Source organism: Paramormyrops kingsleyae, chromosome 11 (assembly GCF_048594095.1).
Source record: "Paramormyrops kingsleyae isolate MSU_618 chromosome 11, PKINGS_0.4, whole genome shotgun sequence".
Lineage (NCBI taxonomy): Eukaryota > Metazoa > Chordata > Actinopteri > Osteoglossiformes > Mormyridae > Paramormyrops > Paramormyrops kingsleyae.
This window is the reverse complement of record NC_132807.1, coordinates 4,425,769-4,450,214: the sequence shown is the minus strand read 5'-3', so window position 1 is coordinate 4,450,214 and position 24,446 is coordinate 4,425,769. Positions and strand designations below refer to the sequence as shown.

At 49.3% G+C, this 24,446-nt stretch overlaps 1 protein-coding gene and 2 long non-coding RNA genes across 14 annotated transcripts; 1 reads left to right on the top strand and 2 right to left on the bottom strand.

The window, feature by feature from the left end:
• Positions 1–5,608, bottom strand: LOC111845031 (uncharacterized). Of its 3 annotated transcripts, none has more exons than XR_002838536.2 (4): positions 5,217–5,608; positions 1,163–1,233; positions 630–779; positions 7–139 (listed from the first exon to the last, which is right to left on the bottom strand). It is a non-coding gene; the product is annotated as an uncharacterized lncRNA (long non-coding RNA). The 3 variants fall into 3 exon arrangements; XR_002838535.2 differs by having other exon boundaries at positions 630–776; XR_002838537.2 differs by lacking the exon at positions 630–779 and having other exon boundaries at positions 1–139; positions 5,217–5,592.
• lrrc28 (leucine rich repeat containing 28) lies at positions 125–23,301 on the top strand. Of its 10 annotated transcripts, none has more exons than XM_072717861.1 (11): positions 125–574; positions 1,718–1,949; positions 3,122–3,162; positions 3,686–3,742; positions 4,265–4,302; positions 4,965–5,102; positions 12,350–12,556; positions 15,912–16,014; positions 16,436–16,611; positions 20,461–20,620; positions 21,737–23,301. In XM_072717861.1, the coding sequence occupies exons 2-11, from the start codon at positions 1,782–1,784 to the stop codon at positions 21,804–21,806; spliced, it is 1,158 nt and encodes a 385-aa protein (XP_072573962.1). In that variant the 5' UTR covers positions 125–574; positions 1,718–1,781; the 3' UTR covers positions 21,807–23,301. The 10 variants fall into 10 exon arrangements, with proteins under 10 accessions (XP_072573962.1, XP_072573963.1, XP_072573964.1 ...); XM_072717862.1 differs by having other exon boundaries at positions 20,763–23,301; XM_072717866.1 differs by lacking the exons at positions 125–574; positions 1,718–1,949 and adding exons at positions 4,019–4,115; positions 4,602–4,703 and having other exon boundaries at positions 3,138–3,162.
• On the bottom strand, positions 6,437–16,442 carry LOC140593427 (uncharacterized). The gene is made up of 2 exons (XR_011993745.1): positions 15,986–16,442; positions 6,437–9,551 (listed from the first exon to the last, which is right to left on the bottom strand). It is a non-coding gene; the product is annotated as an uncharacterized lncRNA (long non-coding RNA).
• Positions 23,302–24,446: the final 1,145 nt, after the last annotated feature.

The following is a 24,446-nucleotide window of genomic DNA, read 5'->3' as shown; positions in this document are numbered from 1 at the left end:
GGGGGGGTCCAAGGATATTTTTTCCTTATGCAACGACGGCAGATGCTGTTTTTTTGTCCTGTAAGTGGAGGGGGCGGATCGAGGTCAATCTGAAGGGGACCCATCCCATCCGTCCCTGGTGCTAACTGCGAACCTGCTCCTGGGGAAGGACATAACTTTTAGTTAAGATATACATTGCTGTTTTCCCTGTTCACATCGTGGCAATCTTAATATGCGCCCCACTGAAACGTGCATAATATATTTCTGGTGGTTAATGGTGCGTTTTAAGATAAATGTACGAATATTTTAGTTCCTGAACGGAACTGTGTTAGGATAACAAGATAAAGGACTTAAATGTATTCCCACGTATACTAATAATGTGCCATACAGTAAGTCGGCCAAGTAAGAAGAATGAATTCAACCCCAGAAAAAAAAACAGTCGTTGCGCGACATAAAACTACAATAACCAACGGACTCGCTGTCTCTGTATTTCGACACACATGCCAGCGCTGTTGAATTACGTCATGCTCTGGTGACTGTTCGACGAATGACAGTTGGAAGTGTTTTGGCAAGGGACAGCTGTATAACTTCACTGGTAAATATCCATATATATATACATATAAAGCCTGTGGGTTAAAAAAGAAACGCACCATTTTTTCTACGTTTACTGCAACACAGTAGATGGCTTTGCGTGTACTTTGGCGTTGGCGGTGGCTGCCTAACAGGTCGGTGTTAGCGGGATAGCAGGCTAGCCCATCCGTCCGAAAGCGCGGTATTTTGACCGCCCGGATAAGCACCTGCTGACGGCAGAAGTATACGTTTTAATTTTTTATTTTTACACGTAAATGCACACACAAAACCCAGATAATGGCCTTTTTAATTGTCACATTGGCATGAGGCTCAGCTGACTTGCTGGTCGCCGGTGTAGGTCAGTGGATAGAGTTAGCAGTGGGCTTATGTGAATGATTATTAAAAGCACCTCACGTTATTATTAATAATTAATCATTTCCACCATTATCATTATTCTCACAAAATTATCCATGTTGTTTTTATTATTAATTGTATTTAACTGCGATCAAGCGTTTTACCGTAAACCTGCGCACAAGCACACTTAAGGCAATGGTTATTAATGCAGTATTATTATTATTATAAATACTGTGATGCATGCTTTACAATTAATTACCATTGCGATCATACATGGACTTGACAGGGTAAATAGTTTGCTTGTCCAGGCACACCGGCACCTGATGTTACCTTGGAAAGGGCACATGGACACAAAGGAACATGACATTAGTATAATTAGCCCATATCTTAATAAAACTATCTTTAAAATTCCGAGTTATCCCCCATTTCTATGTGATCTTACATTTGTCTGATTTACCTGCATATTCTGTGCTCACTCGTAATACAGGTGCTCAATGCACAGATTATAGATGTTCAGGAAGAAGGGAAAATTAAGGAGAAAATCTGTAGAGGGTTTTTGTGGTGGTCTGCCTGTGGAAGGGCTTCCAGGGAAGATGTTAACCAATCCCTGCCTCTCCATGTGTACGCCATACAGTACTGTGCTGATGATAGCCTTCCACTATTTGAAGTTGTGACATGTACTAATACACAGTTTCTTGCATCGTAATAAGTCACTCCATTAAAAACAATGAAAATTTCAGGAATGTGCAAAAAAATACAACAAAAATGTTAAAATATGCAAACACAAACGTAGCTTTTAATGTTTGCCTATTAGGAAGAGACCATGGTTTACCTGAAGCGGGAGCCAGGCCCATGAAGCGAAAGCCCTGTGGCTAAATATGGCCTCCGAACTGCACGAGACCATATTTATGGCCAAGCAGGAGCGACACAAGAACCTGTTCCTGAACTACAGGAACCTGAACATTTTCCCAGTGGAGCTCCTGAAGGATGAGGGCCTGCAGTTCCTTGAGAGGCTGTACATGAAGAGGAACTCGCTCACCAGCCTGGTAAGGGCCTCGGGATGCCCGGTTCCCCATCTCTACTCTGTGCACCGTGCCCATCAATAGAGGACATGTTTCAGCACCTCCTTGAACTGTATAACATATAATATGTGTCTCTATGTACCATTTTTCTTTGTTTTCAAGTCAAATTATAATAAGTTTTGATTTTGTACTTAAGTGTGCTTTTATTGTGCGTGAAAATGGCGAAGAGTTTTGCGGGCTTGCGTGTGATTGATTGACTTTGAGTTTTTCCTTATCCTAATACTCTAGATTAGGCTTGGGCGGTATCTGATTTTTTATATCATCATACCTTCCAGATATTACACTGCGTATACAGTATTTTGATTTTCAAAAGAAACCCAATTCCAATTTTTTTTTTCCCAGTTTCAAACGTACCGTGGTATACCATATTACCTTGAATACCACCCATGCCTGCTTGAGATATCGCACAGCATTTTGGGCTGTTAGGTGAGACATTGTATGTTTAAAGTTTTATCATCGTGTGTTCCCAGGAACACAGTGAAATTCTTGTTGACAGTTGCAAGGCAGGGGACCGGTGAGTGGGGGGACAGTAGGACCAACAACAGTGCAATAAAGGAAAAGTTTAGTTGCTGCAAGGCGCTTTGTGTCGCAATCCATTACTGCATCATTTATACAGAAAGATGCATGAAGCATGGAAAAAAGAGAAGATGGGAAGAAAGAAAGCCAGAAGACAACAGAGGAGAGGAACCAAAAAACTCCCAAATAGGGAGAAAAAAACCTTTGGGGTCCAAGGTCTGCTAACCCCCCCTGGGCAAGCTAACGTTAAATGAAACATAACATGGGCCTACATTAATAACAGCAAGGTGTAAACTGAGGTCATGGACACAATCAAAATCCATAAATGAGTCATTTGATGAGGTCAGTTACTCTACCTTATGAATGTGAATTCCCTGTTTAAGTTTGTTTTGTGTATATGGGAATATTTGTTAATGGACCTGATTCTGCACATTCAGCAATCATGAAGATACAGCCCTGCAAACAGGTTCTCTGTTTTCCTTCTGCCCTTTGCCTCCTTGTGAATCTTGCCGTATGCCTGTGGGTGATTTGGCATTAAATCGCTTACTTGCTCACTCTCACCCTTTTCTCTCACTCTTTTCTCGTCACTGTTTTTTTCTTTCTTTTTTTTTTCTTAACAGCCTGAAAATTTGGCCCAGAAACTTCCGAACCTCATAGAGCTGTGAGTACACCTAGGTTTGCTCTTTATCTGTTCTTGTAGCTTGTTCACATAATGAGCAGGTCATCTAATCATATGTGTTTGTAGTAATTGTGGTTTGCACTGCAGCATTATGGGTATTTGTCTTGTAGTAATGACTCTCGGCGCCGACTGCCTTCTTTGAACTGGCTACCGTTTTGTATTACCTGTAATGTAACCCCCCCCCCCCCCACCTGAGCTATGAAATGTCATCTGGGGGACAGTGTATTTAATGTCCCTGCAAAGAATTAAAGGAGTAAAACCGTTGTATTGTTGAGTAGCTAATGTAGATTGGAGGCCGGTGTTGAATGCTAAGCTGGCTACATTGTTAACATGGGCAGTTGATCACCAGATCAGTTCTGTTAGCGATCCATAAGTTCAAAAACGTCAACTCTTTATATTGTGCAGGAGGAGGTATTTTGCAGGGAGAGCTTGAATAAAGGTCTATACCAGTAAAGTGAGATCCACTTAGTGATATCTGTGTTCTTCATCACTTTCCGGGGTTCAGAAGTCCGGGTTCCATTTGGATGTGGCCCAGCTGGATGGTCCTGCAGACATTTCTTTGGTATATCCTGCATCTTCTGAAAATGCTGTATACGGATACTGAACTTTGAAGAATGAATGGAAAATTGTTTGACGATTTAACTGTTTTACTTGGAGGCCTTTTGGTTTTGCTTAGCATTTCAGGTCCCATATGATAAGACATAATTAATTAAATCAATTGCAATTTGTGTTAACCTTCCACTTGAAGTGCAGTGAGCCAGTGTTCCTGTAGATGGTGCTAAAGAATAAAAAACTGCAGTGTGACATATATTCCAAATGTACTGTCACTGTTCACAAGTGCAAACTGTTCAGAGATCAGATCTCAGGAGGGGATCCCTGTTGAGGTATCTGAGCAAGATACTTACCCTGAACTGTGCCATTTAGAAGGGTTAAAGGTATTTATTTCAACTTTGCTGAATGTTTACTAAATGTAGAATACTTGCTTAATGTAGAAAAGTAAAATTATTCTTTGTTCCAAATTTTTAGTCAATATATTTAATTCACTTAAAATTAATTCAAGATTTTATTTTCTTTATTTCTGAAGGTATCTCCATTCAAACAACATTGTCATTATTCCTGAAGGTAATGCCCTGCTGAATTTGATGCATATCTACACATTACACTTCTTTCAATGAACACATGAGATATGGCTGTCTGCAGTGCTTAAGTTTAAGGAAGGTTCTTGATTACCTTCATCTCTCTGTGGTTTTAAAAAGTAAAAACAAGCATGTATATTATAGGATACTGTACAGTATTTTTCAGATTTTTATGAAATATTCTGTCATAATAAGAATCTGAGTTGGATGAAATATTTATGGATAAAATGGTATTCAGTTACGGTTCATATCCAAGATTATGATCCTCATCATCATTATCTGTAGAGAACGCAAAAGGATTGTGTGGAAAATGACTCCCTCAGGCAGGCTGGGTGTTAGTCAATGGCGTGTCGTAGCTGGCAGGACAGCTGACATCTACGGCCTGCTGTGAGTAAGGGGCCCTGTAAGATAACAGCCCGAGCAAGGCGACGGGGGGAGGCAGACGTTTGTATCTCGCTGCTCCTCAGTTCTCACGCCTGCCTCCCTGGCAGTAAATTGGCTAGGCTGGTGCGTGAAGCTGTAGCGCACTCTGGAGGAGTGTCTCACACCAGAACGTTTCACACAGCCCCGCAGTCATTTACACCTCCACGTAAACAGGACGGCTCTCCTGACTACCACATCAGCAATAAGAGTGTTTTGTGCCCTCAGCCATCGGCAACTTGGCCAAGTTACAGTCCCTGGACCTGAGCGACAATGCCCTGCAGGTGGTCTGTCCTGAAATCGGCCGGCTGAGGTCATTGCGGCACCTGAGACTGGCTAACAACCGCCTGAAGTTCCTCCCACCAGGTATGACGGTGCATCTCTGCCATGTTGCCCGAGAGGCAGTGCCCCTTGGTGACATTTATGACAGTGGCCACGCCTCGGGAGCTGTGGCCGGATCTGAGCGAGTGCGGCATGTACCTTATTTGTGGGTCTGTAGGGTAGCTTTTTATAGCCTCCGGGGGCTGTGACTTCCTGTTGTTTGTTTGTTTGTCTCTCTGGTCTTGGCTGGTGTCTACAGGCTTCCTTCATCTTTTTCCTCTCTTGCTTCTATTGCTGAGTCTGGCTGCCTCTGGTTCCTCTGGAAATGGACCCCAAGCTCACCCCCCACCTTCTGGTTGGGTGGCGCCATCCCCTCCCTCTCAAGCTTCCTAATTTAGTAACAACGGGTAAAAATATGCGCTAACGAGCAAGGTCTGGAATGCCTGGCAGGCCGCCGTGGGGAGTGCTTGTTGTTTGTACGTTGGGCACTGGGAGGGTGACCGGGCTGTTTGTCTTCACACGACTCGCCTCAGCCGTGCCCATGCCGCCCAAGCCATCCTGCCCCCTGCAAGAGACAGCTCTTTTTTTGGCTGCTGGCTCTCATCCTTAATCGTTTCAGGGAATGTTTTTTTTTCCCTCTGTGGGAAGGAGGTTTCTAAAATGAGGCTCACAGACCTGTGGAATTTGGGTTCAGTCTCTTTCAGTGGGCTGTAGGTTCTGAAAGAGTTCCCTGTCCTCTGGTGGGTTGTCTGTCCTGGAAGTGCTTCCTGTCCTCTGGTGGGCTGTCTGTTCTGAACGTGTTCCCTGTCTTTTGGTGGGCTGTAGATTGTTGAAGTTGCTCTCCTTGCAAATGGAAAGCGACTGGTTCCGGGACAGAAATAAAGTCTGGGAAATGCTCCACTCTGGCTTTAGGCCTCTTAATAGCTCAGAGACTGTTGCTGTAGAAGTGAAATATTACAATGCTACAAATTGTTACTTGAGTGCTGTTGGTGCGCTCCTTCAAAGTCACCAAATCCAGTGGCTTACGTTGGGCTGGGACTTTCCCAGGTTTAGTTCTGTGTGTAGATCCTGTCAGTTTGTCCTTGTAAGTGATGACTCCTCAAAGCTCTCTGCAGTCCTGCAGTGGCCTGTACTGTGGCCCTCGGAACATTATATGTCAACATGGGGATAATTTCTGCAGTTACACTGTTGACATGAAGTCAGATGATACAGCATACATATGGAAACTGAAACCCTTAAATACCTTTAAAAGAAAGTCTGCATTCAATAACTGTAACTCAGTAGTTAGCAGGCCTCACTTTACGCATGATATCTGTGCTAGTCCACTGCGTCTCCTGATCTTTCACTTACTTAACATTAAAAGAAAATAACTGTAGTGGTTTGATTTCAGCTTACAGGTTTTATTAATATATCTTTCAGTACCGGGAGGTTGAGAGCTCACATCTTGCTCTGGATTTTTGTAACCCTATAGCTGAAAACCTAGCTCCTTTTGAGCGTAGTAAAAATACAGACATTCTCCAGAACAAACCTCTTGCAGGAAGCACTGATATGAAGTGTAGTTATTGCAATATTGTAGTTTATTCCAAGATCCTAATGAACTAAGAATGGAGTGCTTTTAGTCCCAGAGTTACTGTCACAGGGCAAACAGAAAACATTGTACAGTCCTCTGCTGCACGTGTAGCCTCACTTCTGCATTGCACTAATGCACTGATCTGCATCACTCTAATGCACTGAAGACTTTCAAAGGGCTCTGCAGTCTGGAATCTTTACAGCAGCTAAGAAATACGGCTGTATCACGACAGAACTCCATTCACTACATTGATCGCCTTTTATGTTCCAAACAGCTTCTACAATACTTAGGGCACCCTTAAAGGTCGACACATCTTACAGATCTCCCTGGTCCCCTTAAGCCATATTAACTGTTATATTTGTGGAATTCAGTCCTTTTAGAGATTCTGTTTGAAGGCTGGGAGGCTGCATTCATGCCCTAGAGCTGCTCTCTCCATGAGCAGCGTTCCAGCTTCACCCCTCGTCTTTATGTCCAGGTGCTCCAGCAAACTCGTGATGGGTGTGCATTTTCAAGCACCTGAGTGTGGACTCACTGAGCCTGGCAATGAAGTGATATTCATTATCCAAAACGGAGTGAAGAACATAAGATGAGTGCTCCGCTTATCCTGAGTTCCTGGATCACCTTTTTGAACTTGAAATCCATTTCCCAGGCCTTGTGTAGTCCATGCCACAGTATAGTGTGCATTACGCAAATTTGTGTGATGACCATTTTGCCTCAGTTTTTATAGGTATTTTTTTGTCGAGAAACACGTTACGCTGCAAAGTTGTGCGCCTTCACTCTTGACATTTTCCTGTCAGTCTGTCAGGTCTGATACACAAGAGGTGTTGAATGCTACACTCAAAACACTAAACTCAACCTAACACATTGCACACGGGGCACAAAAACCTAGCGTGCAGGGGAAAACTGAGCCAGAAGCTGAGATCATGCCCCGCAGCCCCCACCCTTTCCCTGGCTCATGCCCAGCTGGCTTTGTTTCTTTGTTATCAGTCTAATCAGGGCCAGCTGGGCTTCATTAATTGAGCTGTCTGCTGGCATGTGGCCGGTGATCGATTGCCATGGAGACGTAAAATCTCTGTGCTGCAGTCCTGCTCCATTGTTCTGCCTCCTGTCGGCTCACAACTGATACAGAAGGTACGGTTCACCTGTATCAGTGCACGTAGTCAATATTTACAGAGTGAAACTGTCCCTCATTCGTAAGGAGATAGCTTGTTTTCTATTGGGAGCTCTTCAATAACGTCTGGGATTTTATTCTAAACCGGATCCAGCTGTATTGTTTGGGACTGTCGCCTATACGGTTGCTTTCCCAGGTGCCCTGGATGTGTCATCTCGCATTGCATCTGTGTCCATTCCTCAGTGCATCATTGTTAAGTCCACACACACGGCCTGGATGAAGCTCTACTTAATGATGGCTCTCTGCAGTTTCTCAGTGCTCTCTGACCTCTAGGTTGAGGGACAGTCTAAGATGATGCAAACGTTACTGTCATCACCAGCAAGTCAGAGTCACTGAAGGGCATCTCTAGAACACCGGGCATCTCATTCAGACACGTGAATGATACACAGCATTCAGAAAACCTGCTACATCAATCGTACAGAGGATTCCAGATACTGGTGCTGAAGGATGTTTCCCACTTGCTGTTAATGGTCACAGTATGGGGTATAAATGGCTTTCTGTGCTTAACTCACATGTGGAAACCTCAGGGCCAAGGTTAATGTTTGTAGCCATGAAGCCCCAGAGCACTCACATGTATCTGCCCCCCCCACAGGCTATGAGGTCATGTTTGGTGTGAAAGTCCTGCTTGTGTCAGACTGGGCTTCGCTAACCTCCACAGGCAGGGTAATCACCTCGGCTGTGGGGGTTGAGTGGTTGCAGTGGAGTATCAATTTTTGGCAGAAAGGGATATTTTACTGATGGTTCTCGTGCTTGGAGGGGAGGGGGAATGATGAATGTGCAGTATGGCAGAAGTGTGGATTATGGAAAATCCACCCCCTCTGCACAGCCTGTTGCACCTCTCCCTGGATTCCAAATGGAGGTGACCTTGACTCTGACCTTGGTTTTCTGGGTTGGTGGTCTTCGCCAGTCACCCTGCTAAAACAGACCTGTGTGACATTCTTAGATGACCCACCCGTGTTTATATGTGCCTCATATGTGATTGTAGAAAGTCTCCAAAACCTGCCGGTAGATTCTACATAGTGAACATAAGACACTCTCATGGCTTTAGGTAATCTGATGTTCACCAAGGCGGGTGTTGGTGTCTGGCAGGATGGATGGATATGTCTTCTCCCGTGTTGCTACAGGGTGCCGGATTTACTGCTGGTGTGATGGTGTGGGCTGTTGAAAGTGAATGTCTCTGCTGTCAGGGACAGAACAAGGTTATGGACGGCTCCTCGTGTTACTGAACTGAGGCAGGCTCAGTGCCCTGGGACTCTCTTGTGACAGATGTACCCTCTACAGCTGTCTGAAGGCTGCCTCTTGTCTGTCTGACTTTCAGCAGAGACCTCTCTCCCTCACCCTGTTCCATTCGTCGTCATTAAGGGGACACAGAGTCTCATTTTCAGCCCTTTCCCTCGTTCGCCTCCCTATCTTTTTAAAACCACCTAAAACATGCAGACGCGCCTGTAGGTGGCCCCATAAGTGATGATGTGATGGCACGTGCTTAACTCTCAGTGGTGACGGTGTATCAGCTGCCTGCCCATCCTCTTTGCACCTTTTGTTTCTCCACATCACCGCTATGCCAATCAGCTGTAGATCATATCTAGATGTGGACGGTTCCAGAGCGAAAGTGAAAGGACTTTCTACTGGCTGGAGTCTAGGGGGCCGGTCTCCAGTAGAATTGCCGTCCATCAACATATTGTTTCTCCTCTGTGTCTCTTTTCTTGTATCTGATGCCGTGATATCCATACCCTCAATTGCCACTAGAGGGAGCCTGCATAAGAAAACAAAACAAAATAGTAAGTACTGTAGCTGTATCTTTAGAGGGAGCGTGTGGGTGGAGCAGCTGGATAGGTGTAGCCTCAGAGGAATGGTGTGGGAGGTGGAGGGTGTGTCTTCAAAGGCAGTGTGTGAGCAGTGCTTCACTCTGATGGGAGGTAGTTAGGCAGAGTAACTAAAAGGGTGTGACTAGAGCAGCGTTTCTCAATCCGGTCCTCGGGGACCCCTAGACGGTCCAGGTTTTTGCTCCCTCCCAGCTCCCTGCCAGACAGTCTGCACTTTTGCTCCGTAGGCTGTCCGGGGGTCTCCGAGGATCGGTCTGGGAAACCCTGGATTGGCAGCAGTGTGTGGGAGGGGTGGCCGTAAGGGTGTGGTTCCTCCCATAGCGTGTGGGTAGAGCGAGCCGTGTAGCTGTGGTTTATGCGCAGAGCCTTTCCTCGTGCCAGTTTATGTTTCCGGGTTTGGGTTCTGGGCTGTGGCCTTTGGGCTTATGATGTATTTCCTTATTTTACTTATGTATTGATCACGTGTTTCCTAAATAAATTGCATAACATCAGGGCTTACAAAAACAGGAGGCGCTCTCTTTGTACATAAAATTAATTTAATTTGTTCTTTCTGGAAACATTGTAAAGATTTAAAGTTGTGTATATCTATTCATAGGAATATTGCATCATGTTTCTTCATTAGTATTTCATGAATTTGTTTGTTCTATTAATTAATTATGATCATTGTTTTGATGTCAATGTTGTTCTCATTTGTCCCTCAAGCTGTATGTAACATGATGTACTAAGTTGTATGTGGAGTTGGGGGCATGGGGGGGAAAAAGGAAAAAAATTGTATTGTGTGTTTGCATTTGTTTTTCTATGTGTTAGTAAAAAGAATCTAAACAAATGGTTAAGAGTAAAATAATGAGTCTCTGATTTATTGACAAAAGGAAGTTGGATCTCTGTAGGTAAATGTAACTAACTGTTTGCATTGCCGTGTGTCCGATCCTTCATGTTCCTGCACGATCACGTATGCCGGGTGCCTGATCCCCCCCATGTTCAAGTGTAGTCCTGTATGCAGGGTGCCTGATCCCCCCATGTTCCAGTGTAATCCCATACGCTGTGTGCCTGATCCCCCCCATGTTCCAGTGTAATCCCGTATGTGGGGTGCCTGATCCCCCCATGTTCCAGTGTAATCCTGTATGCCAGGTGCCTGATCCCCCCCATGTTCAAGTGTAGTCCTTTATGCGGGGTGCCTGATCCCCCCATGTTCCAGTGTAATCCCATAAGCTGTGTGCCTGATCCCCCCCATGTTCCAGTGTAATCCCTTATGTGGGGTGCCTGATCCCCCCATGTTCCAGTGTAATCCCGTATGTGGGGTGCCTGATCCCCCCATGTTCCAGTGTAATCCCGTATGTGGGGTGCCTGATCCCCCCCATGTTCCAGTGTAGTCCTGTATGCGGGGTGCCTGATCCCCCCCATGTTCCAGTGTAATCCCATATGTGGGGTGCCTGATCCTCCCATGTTCCAGTGTAATCCCGTATGTGGGGTGCCTGATCCCCCCCATGTTCCAGTGTAGTCCTGTATGCGGGGTGCCTGATCCCCCCATGTTCCAGTGTAATCCCATACGCTGTGTGCCTGATCCCCCATGTTCCTGAGCGATCCTATTTGCTAGGTGCCTGATCCCTCATGTTCCAGCGTAATCTCGTATGCCGGCTGCCTGATCCCCTTGTTTCTGGGTGATCTAGTACTCTGGATGCCTGATCTCCCATGTTCCCTTGCAATCCATACGTCATGTGCCTGATTTCCCTGTATTCCTGTGCGATCCTGTACGTCGGGCACTCAATCCCCCTCTTCCTGCGTGATCCCATACGCTAGGCACCTGATTCCCCTTTATTCCATGTGATTCTGTGTATCAGGTGCCTGATCCCCTGTGTTACTGCCTGATCCCATACACCGGGCACCTGATCCCATGTGTTCCCGCATGATCCAATATACGGGGTGCCAGATCCCCTGTGTTACCGCGTGATCCCATACACCAGGTGCATGATCCCCTGTGTTCCCTCGTGATCCCATACACCGGGCACCTGATCCCCTGTGTTCCCTCGTGATCCCATACACCGGGCACCTGATCCCCTGTGTTCCCTCGTGATCCCATACACCGGGCGCCTGATCCCCTGTGTTCCCTGGTGATCCCATACACCGGGCGCCTGATCCCCTGTGTTCCCTCGTGATCCCATACACAGGGCACCTGATCCCCTGTGTTCCCTCGTGATCCCATACACCGGGCGCCTGATCCCCTGTGTTCCCTCGTGATCCCATACACCGGGCGCCTGATCCCCTGTGTTCCCGCGTGATCCCATACACCGGGCGCCTGATCCCCTGTGTTGCCTCGTGATCCCATACACAGGGCACCTGATCCCCTGTGTTCCCTCGTGATCCCATACACCGGGCGCCTGATCCCCTGTGTTCCCTCGTGATCCCATACACGGGCGCCTGATCCCCTGTGTTCCCGCGTGATCCCATACACCGGGCGCCTGATCCCCTGTGTTCCCTCGTGATCCCATACACCGGGCGCCTGATCCCCTGTGTTCCCTGATGATCCCATACACCGGGCGTCTGATCCCCTGTGTTCCCTCGTGATCCCATACACCGGGCGTCTGATCCCCTGTGTTCCCTCGTGATCCCATACACCGGGTGCCTGATCCCCTGTGTTCCCTCGTGATCCCATACACCGGGTGCCTGATCCCCTGTGTTCCCTCGTGATCCCATACACCGGGCGCCTGATCCCCTGTGCCTGCCCTGACAGAGATTGGAGACCTGAGGGAGCTGGAGACCCTGGATGTCTCCATGAACATGCTGAGCACGCTTCCAGAGCGCCTGCACCAGTGTCTGTCCCTGCAGTGCCTGACCGCTGACCGAAATGGCCTTCGCTGCCTGCCCCGCCAGCTCTGCCAGCTGCATAGCCTCAACGAGCTCTCCATGGCCGCCAACTGCCTGGCCTCGCTGCCCCTAGGTGAGTGCCAGCTGTTGCACCCAGCTCCTCTTTACCCCAGGGGTCCGGTGCCCATGCAGGTCTCTGCATGGGGGCATCTTGGTTGTACTCCATAAACTTGGCCTGAGAAGTCATAGTACAGTCACTCTGCCCTCTGGCTCTGGGTGGCTAGCAATCATTTATCATTTATTACATTAAGATCAGATCCCCATTCAGAAACCATGTGTGTAGAAATGCAGGTAATTCCGAAATGTTCACAGAGTTTTTCATAGAGCTGTGACTTCAAATGCAACTTGAGTAGTGGGCCAATGCAGGATTAGGTGAAAAGAAGAAGAACATGAAGAGCATAGAGCCTAGTGCCTCGATGGGCCTGCACTCTGTATTGACCTGTCATGTCCTGCTAATCCAAGATTACACAGCCTTAAGTCACTGACATTAAGCAGAGAGATGTATGCAGGTTATGGAGCCAAGCAAAAAAAATTGTCTGACAATCCCTGAGTCAGACCTTGGAGAATGACCTGCAGAGCTCAGCCTCAGGGTGTGTGTGTGTGTGTTTGTGTTTGTGTGTGTAGGGGGGTAGTGTTATGTTTTATCCAGGGCCTGAGAATTCTGGGGTGATCAGCCGATATTTGCTATGTCCTGAAGAATGTTGACGAGAGCGTGGAGATGAGAGCTCTCCGAACAGAACCACTTGCTTGTCGGTCTCATCCTGACACCCAGCCAGATGCTTGGAGGAGGGAGGTTGTTACTGTGGAATAAGAAAGGGGTTTGGATAGTGTGGCCTAATGCCAGAAGCTTCATCTGGCGCCGTTTCTTCGGATTTATTCCAAGTCGCGCTTCACAGAGCTCCGAGTGAGGGGGACGAAAGAAAGGAAAGCTGGACAGGTCACTGGTGCTGAGAGAGAGCGGGGCGACTCTCCATCCATGCTGAGGGAGAGTGCTGTGCTGCTCAGCGCAGGCCTCCGTACAACAGCAGGCCTCCGTACAGCTGGAGGCCTCCGTACAGCAGGAGGCCTCCGTACAGCAGGAGGCCTCCGTACAACAGCAGGCCTCCGTACAGCTGGAGGCCTCCGTACAACAGCAGGCCTCCGTACAACAGCAGGCCTCCGTACAGCTGGAGGCCTCCGTACAGCAGGAGGCCTCCGTACAACAGCAGGCCTCCGTACAGCTGGAGGCCTCCGTACAGCTGGAGGCCTCCGTACAACAGCAGGCCTCCGTACAGCAGCAGGCCTCCGCATGCCGACACAGTAGGCTTTTGTTCTGACACAAGCATGCACCGAACCCTTTGGGGGGACTCGCCCTTCCCGGGCCCCCCGTTTGAACGCCGGACCCACACCCTGGCCAGCCGCATGTGCTATGTGAGCCCAGAGCTGGGGGTCGAATAGCGGTCTTTTCACAACAGCCGCAGCGACGATGGCTGGATGCCTATGGACTCGCCGTTCCTGTCCTCTGAAAATATGAATGTCTGAGTGTTGCCATCCTCGTTCCTCCCCGCACCTAATTTGATTATGATAAATGCGGCTATCGCCACCTTGTGGATCCCCTCTTGTGTGGAGCACAGACTGTTTGATATCAAGCTGCACTGGTGAGCTGCCCAGTTCCAGCATCAGCTGAGGGCCAGGTGCCCCAACATTCCTTAGACTCCGAGTCAACATTGGCGAGGCCGCCCTGAGCTTTTCTCAGGTTCACTGAAGCCTTCTTTCCCCCAGTCCCCCCCCGGCGGTGTTTCACTCCCCTCTGAGTCTACAGGCCTCCTCTGTACTCAGTTCCAGGCCCAGATCCTCAAGCTAATCCTGGCAGTATATAAAAGACGACACGTTTATTCAGAAGCTGGAAGCTGTACAACGCTCCATAGAGTGGCCTTTATCTTTTTAAGTGTGAGGAAATTAACCTCCATCCCCGCTTTAATAGCAGGGTAAGCAGATCTGTGTGGCTCACGGGTCGATTGAAGAGAGAGAATGCATCAATAATGGCTTTAATATTCAGTATCAATAAAACACTGCAAGACAAGCAGGCCGGTCAAGGCTAGAGCAAACAACCGAAATCTCAGCAAACACACACTCACAAAAGCTGCTAATACTGCCTGAATGTAGCTGCTACACATTCTGTTTTCTTTCCTCTGAAATGTTTTTTTATTCTGTTTTGTTGTGTATGTATTTCATTATTCTTTTATCGAAGTACAGGATCTACTGTGGCCGGCTTAAAAGAGTGATTGTTTAAATACGGCTGAATTAACGGAACCTTCCATCTATTCAGTGTAAAGCTCTTATTTAGTGTTTACTGTGACGCTGATGTTTAATGTGCTTCCTTTCAGCGTCCACTTATAAAAAATAGTAGTAAACCTTTCGGCAGTGAGCGTGGTATGGTGAGTGCTGGTGTCACATTCCTGCAGGCCGGGTAATGGCCAAACTTCATGACCTAATTTTGCAAATATAGGGGCTTCTAAGAAAATGGTGGAGCTGAGGTAGGTGTTCTTCGGTGGGCCGGACAGTGTTTGGCCGTTGGCCTGTTATTGCAGCTGCTTAACATCTGAATAGCAGATCCTGGGTCAGCAAGTCGCCAAGTGGGAAGTTCTGTGTGGAGCGAGCCTGCAGTCTGACTTGAAAATAGTATGCAATGCTAAGGCAAGAAGCAGCTACACGTTATTCATGATGCCAGCCAGACCAGTAGGGGGCGCCTGTTGAAGCCACACTAAGAATTGGTACACCTGTTCCAGAGTTGTTGGAGTCTTTGAGTAGGGTCTGTGTCAGCTCAAGCCGTGGGGGTGGGAAGCAGCGAGCTTTCGATGTGGGAGTTCGGCTTGCTCAGGACACCACGCGGTGTCCCGATTTAAAATGGGCACAGCCAGGGGGAGAGCGGACTCTGACACTGAGTCCGACTTTCACGCTTGACCGGCTGCTCCGCACTCTCTCTGCCCAGCGGCATTGTGGGTATTCTGGAGGAGCGGGAGTTTCTGCCACTGTTACATTCAGTTGGCTGGGACCTGCCGCCGTCTGAGAGCAATCGTGTGTGTGTGTGTGTGTGTGTGTGTGTGTTGGGCAGGAGCAGCTGGCTGATGAGCCTGAGTGTGCTTTGTACTCATACGCGCTGGTTGCGCTCTCACAGGACACAGCGACCCCTCGAGAGGTGAGAGACGGAGGGGTGTGTGCGTGCGGAGTGTTGACGGCCTCCTGGCCTCATGTTGGAGGTGCCCTGTGTGTCCAGGCCGCTGTCCGGCCCTGGCCTTACATTCCCTGCTCATTACCGCGTCTCTGCACGTGTAAGTGTGTGTGTGTGAGGAAGGCGTGTGACAGATCGAGGCATTCGTCCGTCCAGCCTGCCCGCCCAGCCGCCAGCACGGCCCCTCCAGTGACTTATGATGCTCTATCTCTGTCAGATCTAGGACGCTCCCGGGAGCTGCAGTTTGTCTTCGTCGACAACAACATCCACCTGAAGGGCCTTCCATCTTACCTGTATAACAAGGTCATCGGCTGCAGCGGGTACGACACGCGGGACTCCACTGCTGGGGGGGAAGGCTCCGGTCTGTGGTGTCCGGGGTCCTGTGGCTTCTTCGCCGATGCCTGATTAACGTTCAGTTGTTCTCTACACACAGTTCAGTAAAGCAATTAAGAACTCAGGCTAAAGTGAGCACACCTCGAGGCCACTGATGATTTTTGGGTGTATCTTGTCCTTGTTTGTGTGTAATGATGGGAGAATCCTGGCATTGATTCACTTCTAAACCTGGATGACTAACAGTTACCGATGCATCACTGCATCGTTTACCTAGCAAAGGAACCAATGGGAAATGGGCTGACCCAGTCAGTGATTAATAGAGCATAATAAGCCTGCCTGCTATAAGATGGCCACATTACTCCCACCACTGCCTGTACGTACGTTCCTGTCCCCCCTGTCCTTCCCCAGGTGTGGGTCGTCCATGCAGGTGCTTGATGCGAAGCTGCTGTCCGTCAGCCTGGGCGACGTGTCCATCCCGCTGCCAGCAGAGGTGAAGGCCATCGGCTCGGAGGCAGAGCTGGTCCTGCCTCTGGAGGAGCTGGCCATGAGATCTTTGTACTCCAGTTTCAGCCTGTTGCTGAGGAGTGAGTGTCTGGCCAGCCTCCTGCTACCCTGGCTTTGTGTGTTTCATGTCAGACTAAGCTGAATTTGCACCTCAAGTACATATGTTATATAAACATGCAGGGCTGCATTAGAACCGCGCACACGTTATTGTATAAACATGCAGGGCTGCATTAGGACCGCACACACGTTATTGTATAAACATGCAGGGCTGCATTAGGACCGCACACACGTTATTGTATAAACATGCAGGGCTGCATTAGGACCGCACACACGTTATTGTATAAACATGCAGGGCTGCATTAGGACCGCACACACGTTATTGTATAAACATGCAGGGCTGCATTAGGACCGCACACACGTTATTGTATAAACATGCAGGGCTGCATTAGGACCGCACACACGTTATTGTATAAACATGCAGGGCTGCATTAGGACCGCACACACGTTATTGTATAAACATGCAGGGCTGCATTCGGACTGCACACATGTTATTGTATAAACATGCAGGGCTGCATTAGAACTGCACACATGTTATTGTATAAACATGCAGGGCTGCATTAGAACCGCACACATGTTATTGTATAAACATGCAGGGCTGCATTAGAACCGCACACATGTTATTGTATAAACATGCAGGGCTGCATTAGGACCGCACACATGTTATTGTATAAACATGCAGGGCTGCATTAGGACCGCACACATGTTATTGTATAAACATGCAGGGCTGCATTATGACCGCACACATGTTATTGTATAAACATGCAGGGCTGCATTAGGACCGCACACATGTTATTGTACAAAAATGCAGGGCTGCATTAGGACCGCACACACGTTATTGTATAAACATGCAGGGCTGCATTAGAACCGCACACATGTTATTGTATAAACATGCAGGGCTGCATTAGGACTGCACACATTTTATTGTATAAACATGCAGGGCTGCATTAGGACCGCACACATGTTATTGTATAAAAATGCATGGCTGCATTAGGACCGCACACACAGTATTGTATAAACATACAGGGCTGCATTAGGACCGCACATGTTATTGTATAAACATGCAGGGCTGCATTAGGACCGCACATGTTATTGTATAAACATGCAGGGCTGCATTAGGACCGCACACATGTTATTGTATAAAAATGCATGGCTGCATTAGGACCGCACACATGTTATTGTATAAACATGCAGGGCTGCATTAGGACCGCACACACGTTATTGTATAAACATGCAGGGCTGCATTAGAACTGCACACATGTTATTGTATAAACATGCAGGGCTGCATTAGGACCGCACATGTTATTGTATAAACATGCAGGGCTGCATTAGGACCGCACACACAGTATTGTATAAACATGCAGGGCTGCATTAGGACCGCACACACAGTATTGTATAAACATGCATGGCTGCATTAGGACCGCACATGTTATTGTATAAACATGCAGGGCTGCATTAGGACCGCACACACAGTATTGTATAAACATGCAGGGCTGCATTAGGACCGCACATGTTATTGTATAAACATGCAGGGCTGCATTAGGACCGCACATGTTATTGTATAAACATGCAGGGCTGCATTAGGACCGCACATGTTATTGTATAAACATGCAGGGCTGCATTAGGATTGCACGCAGGTTGATGTGGTGTGTTGTGTGTACTAATTATGGGGTGAATCTTCACGTTACACATCATTGCGGTAGAATTACACCAGTATTTGTTAGAACTGTGTTACCTCCCACCCAAGCCCTCTGTGAGTCAGCATGGTGTCAGCCCCGTCACAGCAGCGAGCTCTGCTCAGGTGAGATCCGAGTCCGTCTGGAAGAGAAGGAGGCATCCGGTAATCCGGGAAACGCTGGTGCCACCACAGAAAAGCCGAAACTGTCAGAGGGCCCAGTGTGGAGGATCCTCGTGACCTTGAGGGCCTGTTGGGCTCGATGCCGTTCCCCTGGGAGCCCCCCACCTCCCCGCCAGCACCGAGATCTTAAACGTGATACAAGAAACAACTGGGAGCGGAAGGGGGCAGACTGGGAGGGGGCAGACTGGGAGGGGGGAGATCGGGGCTTTTGGGAAGGTCAGACTCGGCAGCATTGTGGGTGAAGGAGGGGGTGATGGCTGGCATAGCCTGAATCGGTAACGGGTCGAGACACTATAACATGCCGGGGCATCTTTCACATGGTCTGCTGCCCTGTTACTGCTGCTGTTTGATGGGAGGAGGTGATGTTCTGGTTGCGGTCATGATTCTGCCATTAGGTCACTTAAGGTCATGGTAAACTCACTGTGAACCTTCAGTGTGTTGTCTAAGAGTCCAGAGGAAACAGGCAGTATCTTACAGTGACTGAATGTCATTCATGTTTACAGCAGGGTATTTTCCTGGGTTTCTTTTAAGAGGTACTTCCTAAGGGTCCAAACACAAGCCTGTTCCTGGACTGAACCTTCAGGTTTGCTGTCCTGAATCAGCCCTTATCTGCTGGCCCTTCCTGTCCGCTCACTGAGCACCATGTCATGTATCAGAGAGGTGTTTGGTCATTCAGCGTTTCCTCACCGTGCCTTTAATTTAACTGTGTGTCCTGTAGAGCCTCTCTGCTGTTCCCTTGAACATACACACGTCCCATAAACAGGCAATGAAACCATTAGAGGTGATGGGGACAGGCCGAGACAGGCTCAGGGAGAGACGTGGTGGCGAGGCCCAGCTAGGAGATCGTGCAGGGGCTCGCATAATTACGGGGTTAATGACGCCCATTTAGCATGTGACTCGAAGCGCCTTAGCAAGCCGTAAATGCAATGCTGTGTTCCCTGGGAGCAAGGAGGACGCAGGAAACCGGTCCGTCACGCGTCGGGGGAACGGGGCCCATTTGCCGCCGTCTCTCGGCAGATTTCCTTGGCAGAGCCCAGTCATTTGTGAGTGAGGTGTAAGGCCCCCACCCCCGGACTGCCTGGCGGCTCAGTGGCCCGGACATAATCCAGGCCATAATGTTTGTAAATGTTCATCCATTTATTACCAGTCACAAATCACCGCTGAGGCGGGAGGACCTAAGTCAGGCCTTTTCTGAACAAAATCATGCACGGCTGAGATGGATTTCACAGGTGGCAGAATTCCTGCAGCCTGCCAAGATGTGGCCATACTGGTCTTCTTGAGTGGGTCAAGCCACATGGAAGTCATTAGAGAGGAGCCCCTGCTCCCAGGGAAGTGGGGGAGGGCCCTATTAGGTGCGGCGGGGCAGGCGTCCCTCTAATTTGATGGTTTGGTTTGGCCGGCCCAGCGGGCCGCGGCGTGCCAGGCAGGGGCCCAGACCGGAACGTGCTTGATTAGCACAGAGCAGGCGCTGGCCATCTTTACGTGACAGGGCTAAACGGGGCCAGCCTGGAGTTAAACTGCCGTTTCAGGGATTTGCAGGGTCTCAAAACATCACCCCCGAAAAAAAAACACACTAAGCCTTTTTCTGTCCCCAGGTGCCAGTTAAACATGCGGAGTTCAGGCAGATTTGTGCTAAAATGAGCTATTAGGTTGCGTATGATTAGGGCGGAGCAGAAAGCTGTCTTTTCCAGCAGAATGTTCTGCTGATGTCTTGTCGGGTCCCTGGAGCTATGAAAACATGAAAGCTGATGTAACACGCTGTGTAGCAACGGCGGCGCTCTTACAATGGTGACGTCAGCGGTACGGCAGGCCTCAGGAGGAGCCAGTCATCTGTGCATCCTTTTGAATTGCAGGTGCAGTAGGGAGGAGCGCGTGTGCCCCTCGTAAGGCACCGTGCCCCTGAAGTGCCCCTCGTAAGGCCCCGTGCCCCTGATGTGCCCCTCTGCTGCTGGTTGGCATCATGTGGTGCGACTGGGGCCCTACCCACCCTAACACTGCCCCTGTTTTTCCCCAGAGCCGGACTTCCTGCCTCCCATGGCGCTGCCACGGAGTCTGCTGGAGCTTCTCTACTGCCCCCTGGGGCATTGCCACCGCTGCAGTCAGGCCATGTTTACCATAGTCTATCCCAAGCTGTTCCCCCTCAGGGAGACGGCACTGGCGGGGGTGCATGGCAGGTAATACCACCCGGAGTCTGGTAGCAGTCAGTAAACAACCCCCCCTGCCCCACCCACTATTGTGTGCCATCATACTGGAAGCTACCGCCTGACTGCAGGGCAGGGGAAATACGCTAATGAAATTAACGTGTGATCATCACAGTGACCAGCAGGGGGCCCCAATCTCAACTTGCTCAGCTGACATGCAGGATTAGTGGAGGTATACATTAGAGGAGGAAAGGAGCTCTGCACCTGGTAGCTTTCCACCGGAAAGGACGTCCTCCGTGAGAGAGTAAGGCAGCCAAAGGCAGGTCAGCGCCGGTACTCTGGAATAACCAGGCCCATGTGTTTCCGCATGCGTGGCTTTGACTTTTCCTGTCACCTGCGGCATTAGGGAGTTGGGTCAGAGTTCACACAGCGACTCTCATTTGTGGCTTTTAATTCATGATGGGCAGAGATTATTTCACGCACTTTTGTTCATTACCGTGAAATCTGTATCCGAAGAGCACTCTGTCACCGCTATGTGATTTGCAGCATGGCGCCGAGGCCAAGGTGGTACCAGGTGCCCCCCCACCCCGTCAGCGGCGGGGTGCTGGTGCCGTGAGAGGCAGGCCGCCAGCACCGCGCTGATTCCCTCTGACAGCCCCGCAGCACCACACGTCCACCTGCCGCCTCGTCTCATGCTGCTGCTGCTGTGGGTTCCACGTGGTCCTGTGCCTGCCAGCTGGAGCCTCCGGACGGGTTTATTGCGAGGGACGTCTGTGCCCCTGTATGCCTCCCAGGTGCACAGATCTCCTCTCCAATAAACAGGCCCGTCACCCTGTGGGAGTCTGAGCCGTTCTCCGGGTGACGCCGTGCCGCCACGCTAGCCGTTAGCATAGGGTCCCCTAAGAGCCGCCTCCCCCTGTGCTGCGGTGCCCCCTGGTGGTCCTGTCTTCCTAGAGAGAGAGCCAGTGATCAGACGGCACCGTGAGGCAGAGAGCTAGGGCCACAGCTGGTGCTGTTTGCCTTCCAGCCCCCCTAGAGAGTGGGGGCATCACACCCCCTTCTCCACCTGCTGCCACCTCATCTGCTCTCCTCTTCCCTCCCCACACACCCACCTAAGTACCACCCCCCGCTGTGTGTCTCTGTTGCCAGGACAACGGTGAGCTTCGTGGCTTACTGCTGCTCCGGTCAGTGTATGCGGACCTTCGACCTTCAGAGCTGATCCCTAGGCCTGGTGCTGCCCCCCCCCCCCCACCCCTCCATGATAAAACGAGGAAGAGGACTGGAGCTCACGTCGGCGTGCCGAGGACCTCCCAACTGAGGCCAAGCCAGAATCCCAGTGGCCTCCCAGCCCAGGACTCTAACTGGACGGGCACGTCTAAACACAGAACAGAGCCACTTGGCTGGGATTTCACGCCGTCATTAAGTGACCTGTTTTAATATAGTTTTTTTTTTTTTTTAACACAAAGCTACTACTTTGGCTGCTGACTGATGAGGAATGAGAAGAGTTTGTAAATACTGTCAGCAGCCTGAAAAGAGGTCTATTTTTCATCTGCGAGTAGCACACACTTAATTTACACTAAAATATGGCTTTCAATTATTTTTGTCTGCATCCCACTCAGATGGATATTTGTCATATTTTTGTACAAGGCAAGAAACTAATATAGGGGACCCCTCATCTGCAATATGGAACACAGAAAACTAGGGAGACTCAATGACAGGTTTGTATTTTTACCGAAGACCTGTTCTGTCCCTGAAGCTGGCAGAGTGTCGTCCAGCTGCCGTTAAATCACCTGAATGCACCGTTCAGGAGACTGTTCTCAGACTTGGAAACCGGGGTGGTTGTTTACAGCCCTGATTCTGTTTCCTTATCTGATTTTTGCAGATCTGTTGATGGTGAATGTGTATTTTTAACAGCGTGGCCCGTTAGAGGTGAAGCTGTTTTGCTTTGCAGCTGTGCATGTGGTGTGTTTGAGAAAATGAAAATGTGCAGATTTTTTGTTATAAATGGCGTGCTTTTCCACACGGGGGCCTGACTTCCAACCCGCCATTCTCCGTGGTGTTTGTGTCGTGTTTACGTGGACAGCTGATCCATCTCGGCCCTGCCGCTTTCATAGTGACCTTTCCCGTGGCTATAGCAGACCGGGACTCGTTCCAGGTGTGATTCGTGTATGTGTACCAATTCTCCTCAGTAATTAACAACACTGTAAATGTGAAGAATAAAGTCAGAAACACTTTGTAGGCCATACGTCGCCCTGGTACGATTTCAGCCTGGATATGTGAGATGAAACTGACATTTGGAGTGAAATCTGCTCGTTAGCATCCAGACGCATAGTAAACAGCAAGGAGAGCGATGGAGTCCTCAGCCTGGGTGTTTATGAAATGGGACTGACAGGCAAACCCTTTCGCTTAGACACCCACCACGCGTGTGTTCCTCACCAAAGGCAGCAAGGTCGCTGGACCCTCATGTCAATGCTGTCTGGCTGTAAAGTGAACTGGCTGTAAAGTCTGTGTGAGCAGTAGACGAGTTGGACTCAGTGCTCAGAGTGAATACGACAAACTTCATGATGCTCCAGAGTCCAGTGAAGCTGCCCGTAATCTGTACTGTCCGGGATTAGCGGACGGTGCCGGGGCTCTCTGACGTTAGCGATGTTGTGAAGCTTTACCACTGCCCTCCTGACGTGTGTTTCAGAAATAAATGACTTGCTATGCTGAAATGGGTGTGTGACTTTCTGCATGGGGCTGGGGAATGAAATGCCTGATTCCTGGACCCATGCCCCCCTGCATTCCCAGAGTGAGCTGCACTCCACTCTCGCTCCTGCTTCGGATTTGTGAATAATTTCCCACATTTACGGCTCTGGCGCTTTTGGCCGCGGTGCGTATTTATACTGAGCTCAAACGCGGCTCACAGCATCTCGCGCCTGTTGTCCTTGACAAGGAAGCTTCGATGGAATGCGAAAGCCTAAATATCGATTTATCAGGGCCTCTCCATGCCTAAAAAAGGCAACATACTTACTCAGCCTACCGTTATTTCTCTGTTGTTTCTCTTGGAAGCTGAAAAAGCGAAGTTCCTCGTTCCAGGATTGGTTTGGCAGGCTGTCTGGCGGGGGGGGGGGGGGGATCTCTGCCTGTCATGGACTATCCAAGGTGCACTGGGCTTCATGTGCCCTGGCTCGGCACATGGAGCAGCGCCACTTCCAGCAAGGCGAGGGGTAGACAGGGAGGAGGGACCAGAACGCACATCGTAACAGAGCGATTAAGACCTGCAGCTGTGGCACTTTGGTGGCCATGCAGTTTGCCTGCTTGGACTGTGTTTAACCTGAGTATTTTCAGCTTTCAGCTTATGATGCTGGAGAATGTGAATACGGAGTGTTTTATAATTAACAGTTCTATACTTGAAACCTCAATCTGAAGCAAAACATTAAAAATATTTATTGTGCTGAAAATGTTCCTCTCATGGGTAGCAGCTGGTGATGAGGTCAGACACCTGGTACAGGTGTATTTATCCAGGGATCTGTATCCCTGGCTGTGGATACGAGGTGCATCGCCTGTCTGTGTCTCTGGTGCAGTCATGGCTGGCAGAGTTAGATGTGTTTCCACAGAGATGCAGGCCTGTCAGATAATAACCAGGAGGGCTGGGCTGCACCCTCCCCTGCCACAAGGCTTGGGTCTCGCTCTCACTCTTTGCCCGTCCTCTGCCTGTGCGACGTAGGAGCCACAGTAGGCTGCCCATTAATCCCGTCTCCAGGGGAACATGACCCTGACACATCCATTATCCCGTCGCCGGGCTTGGAGCCGCATGGAGGTGGGGCGCCCTTCAGTGGGCAGCGTGTGGCTCGCTGCGGATGCAAGGCGTCCCGAT

Coding starts and splice junctions, on each gene's coding strand:
- lrrc28 (XM_072717861.1), top strand. CDS start 1,782: ATGGCCTCCGAACTGCACGAGACCATATTTATGGCCAAGCAGGAGCGA. Junction 5,103..12,349: donor CCTGAAGTTCCTCCCACCAG/GTATGACGGTGC, acceptor CTGCCCTGACAG/AGATTGGAGACCTGAGGGAG. Junction 20,621..21,736: donor CTGGCGGGGGTGCATGGCAG/GTAATACCACCC, acceptor CTCTGTTGCCAG/GACAACGGTGAGCTTCGTGG.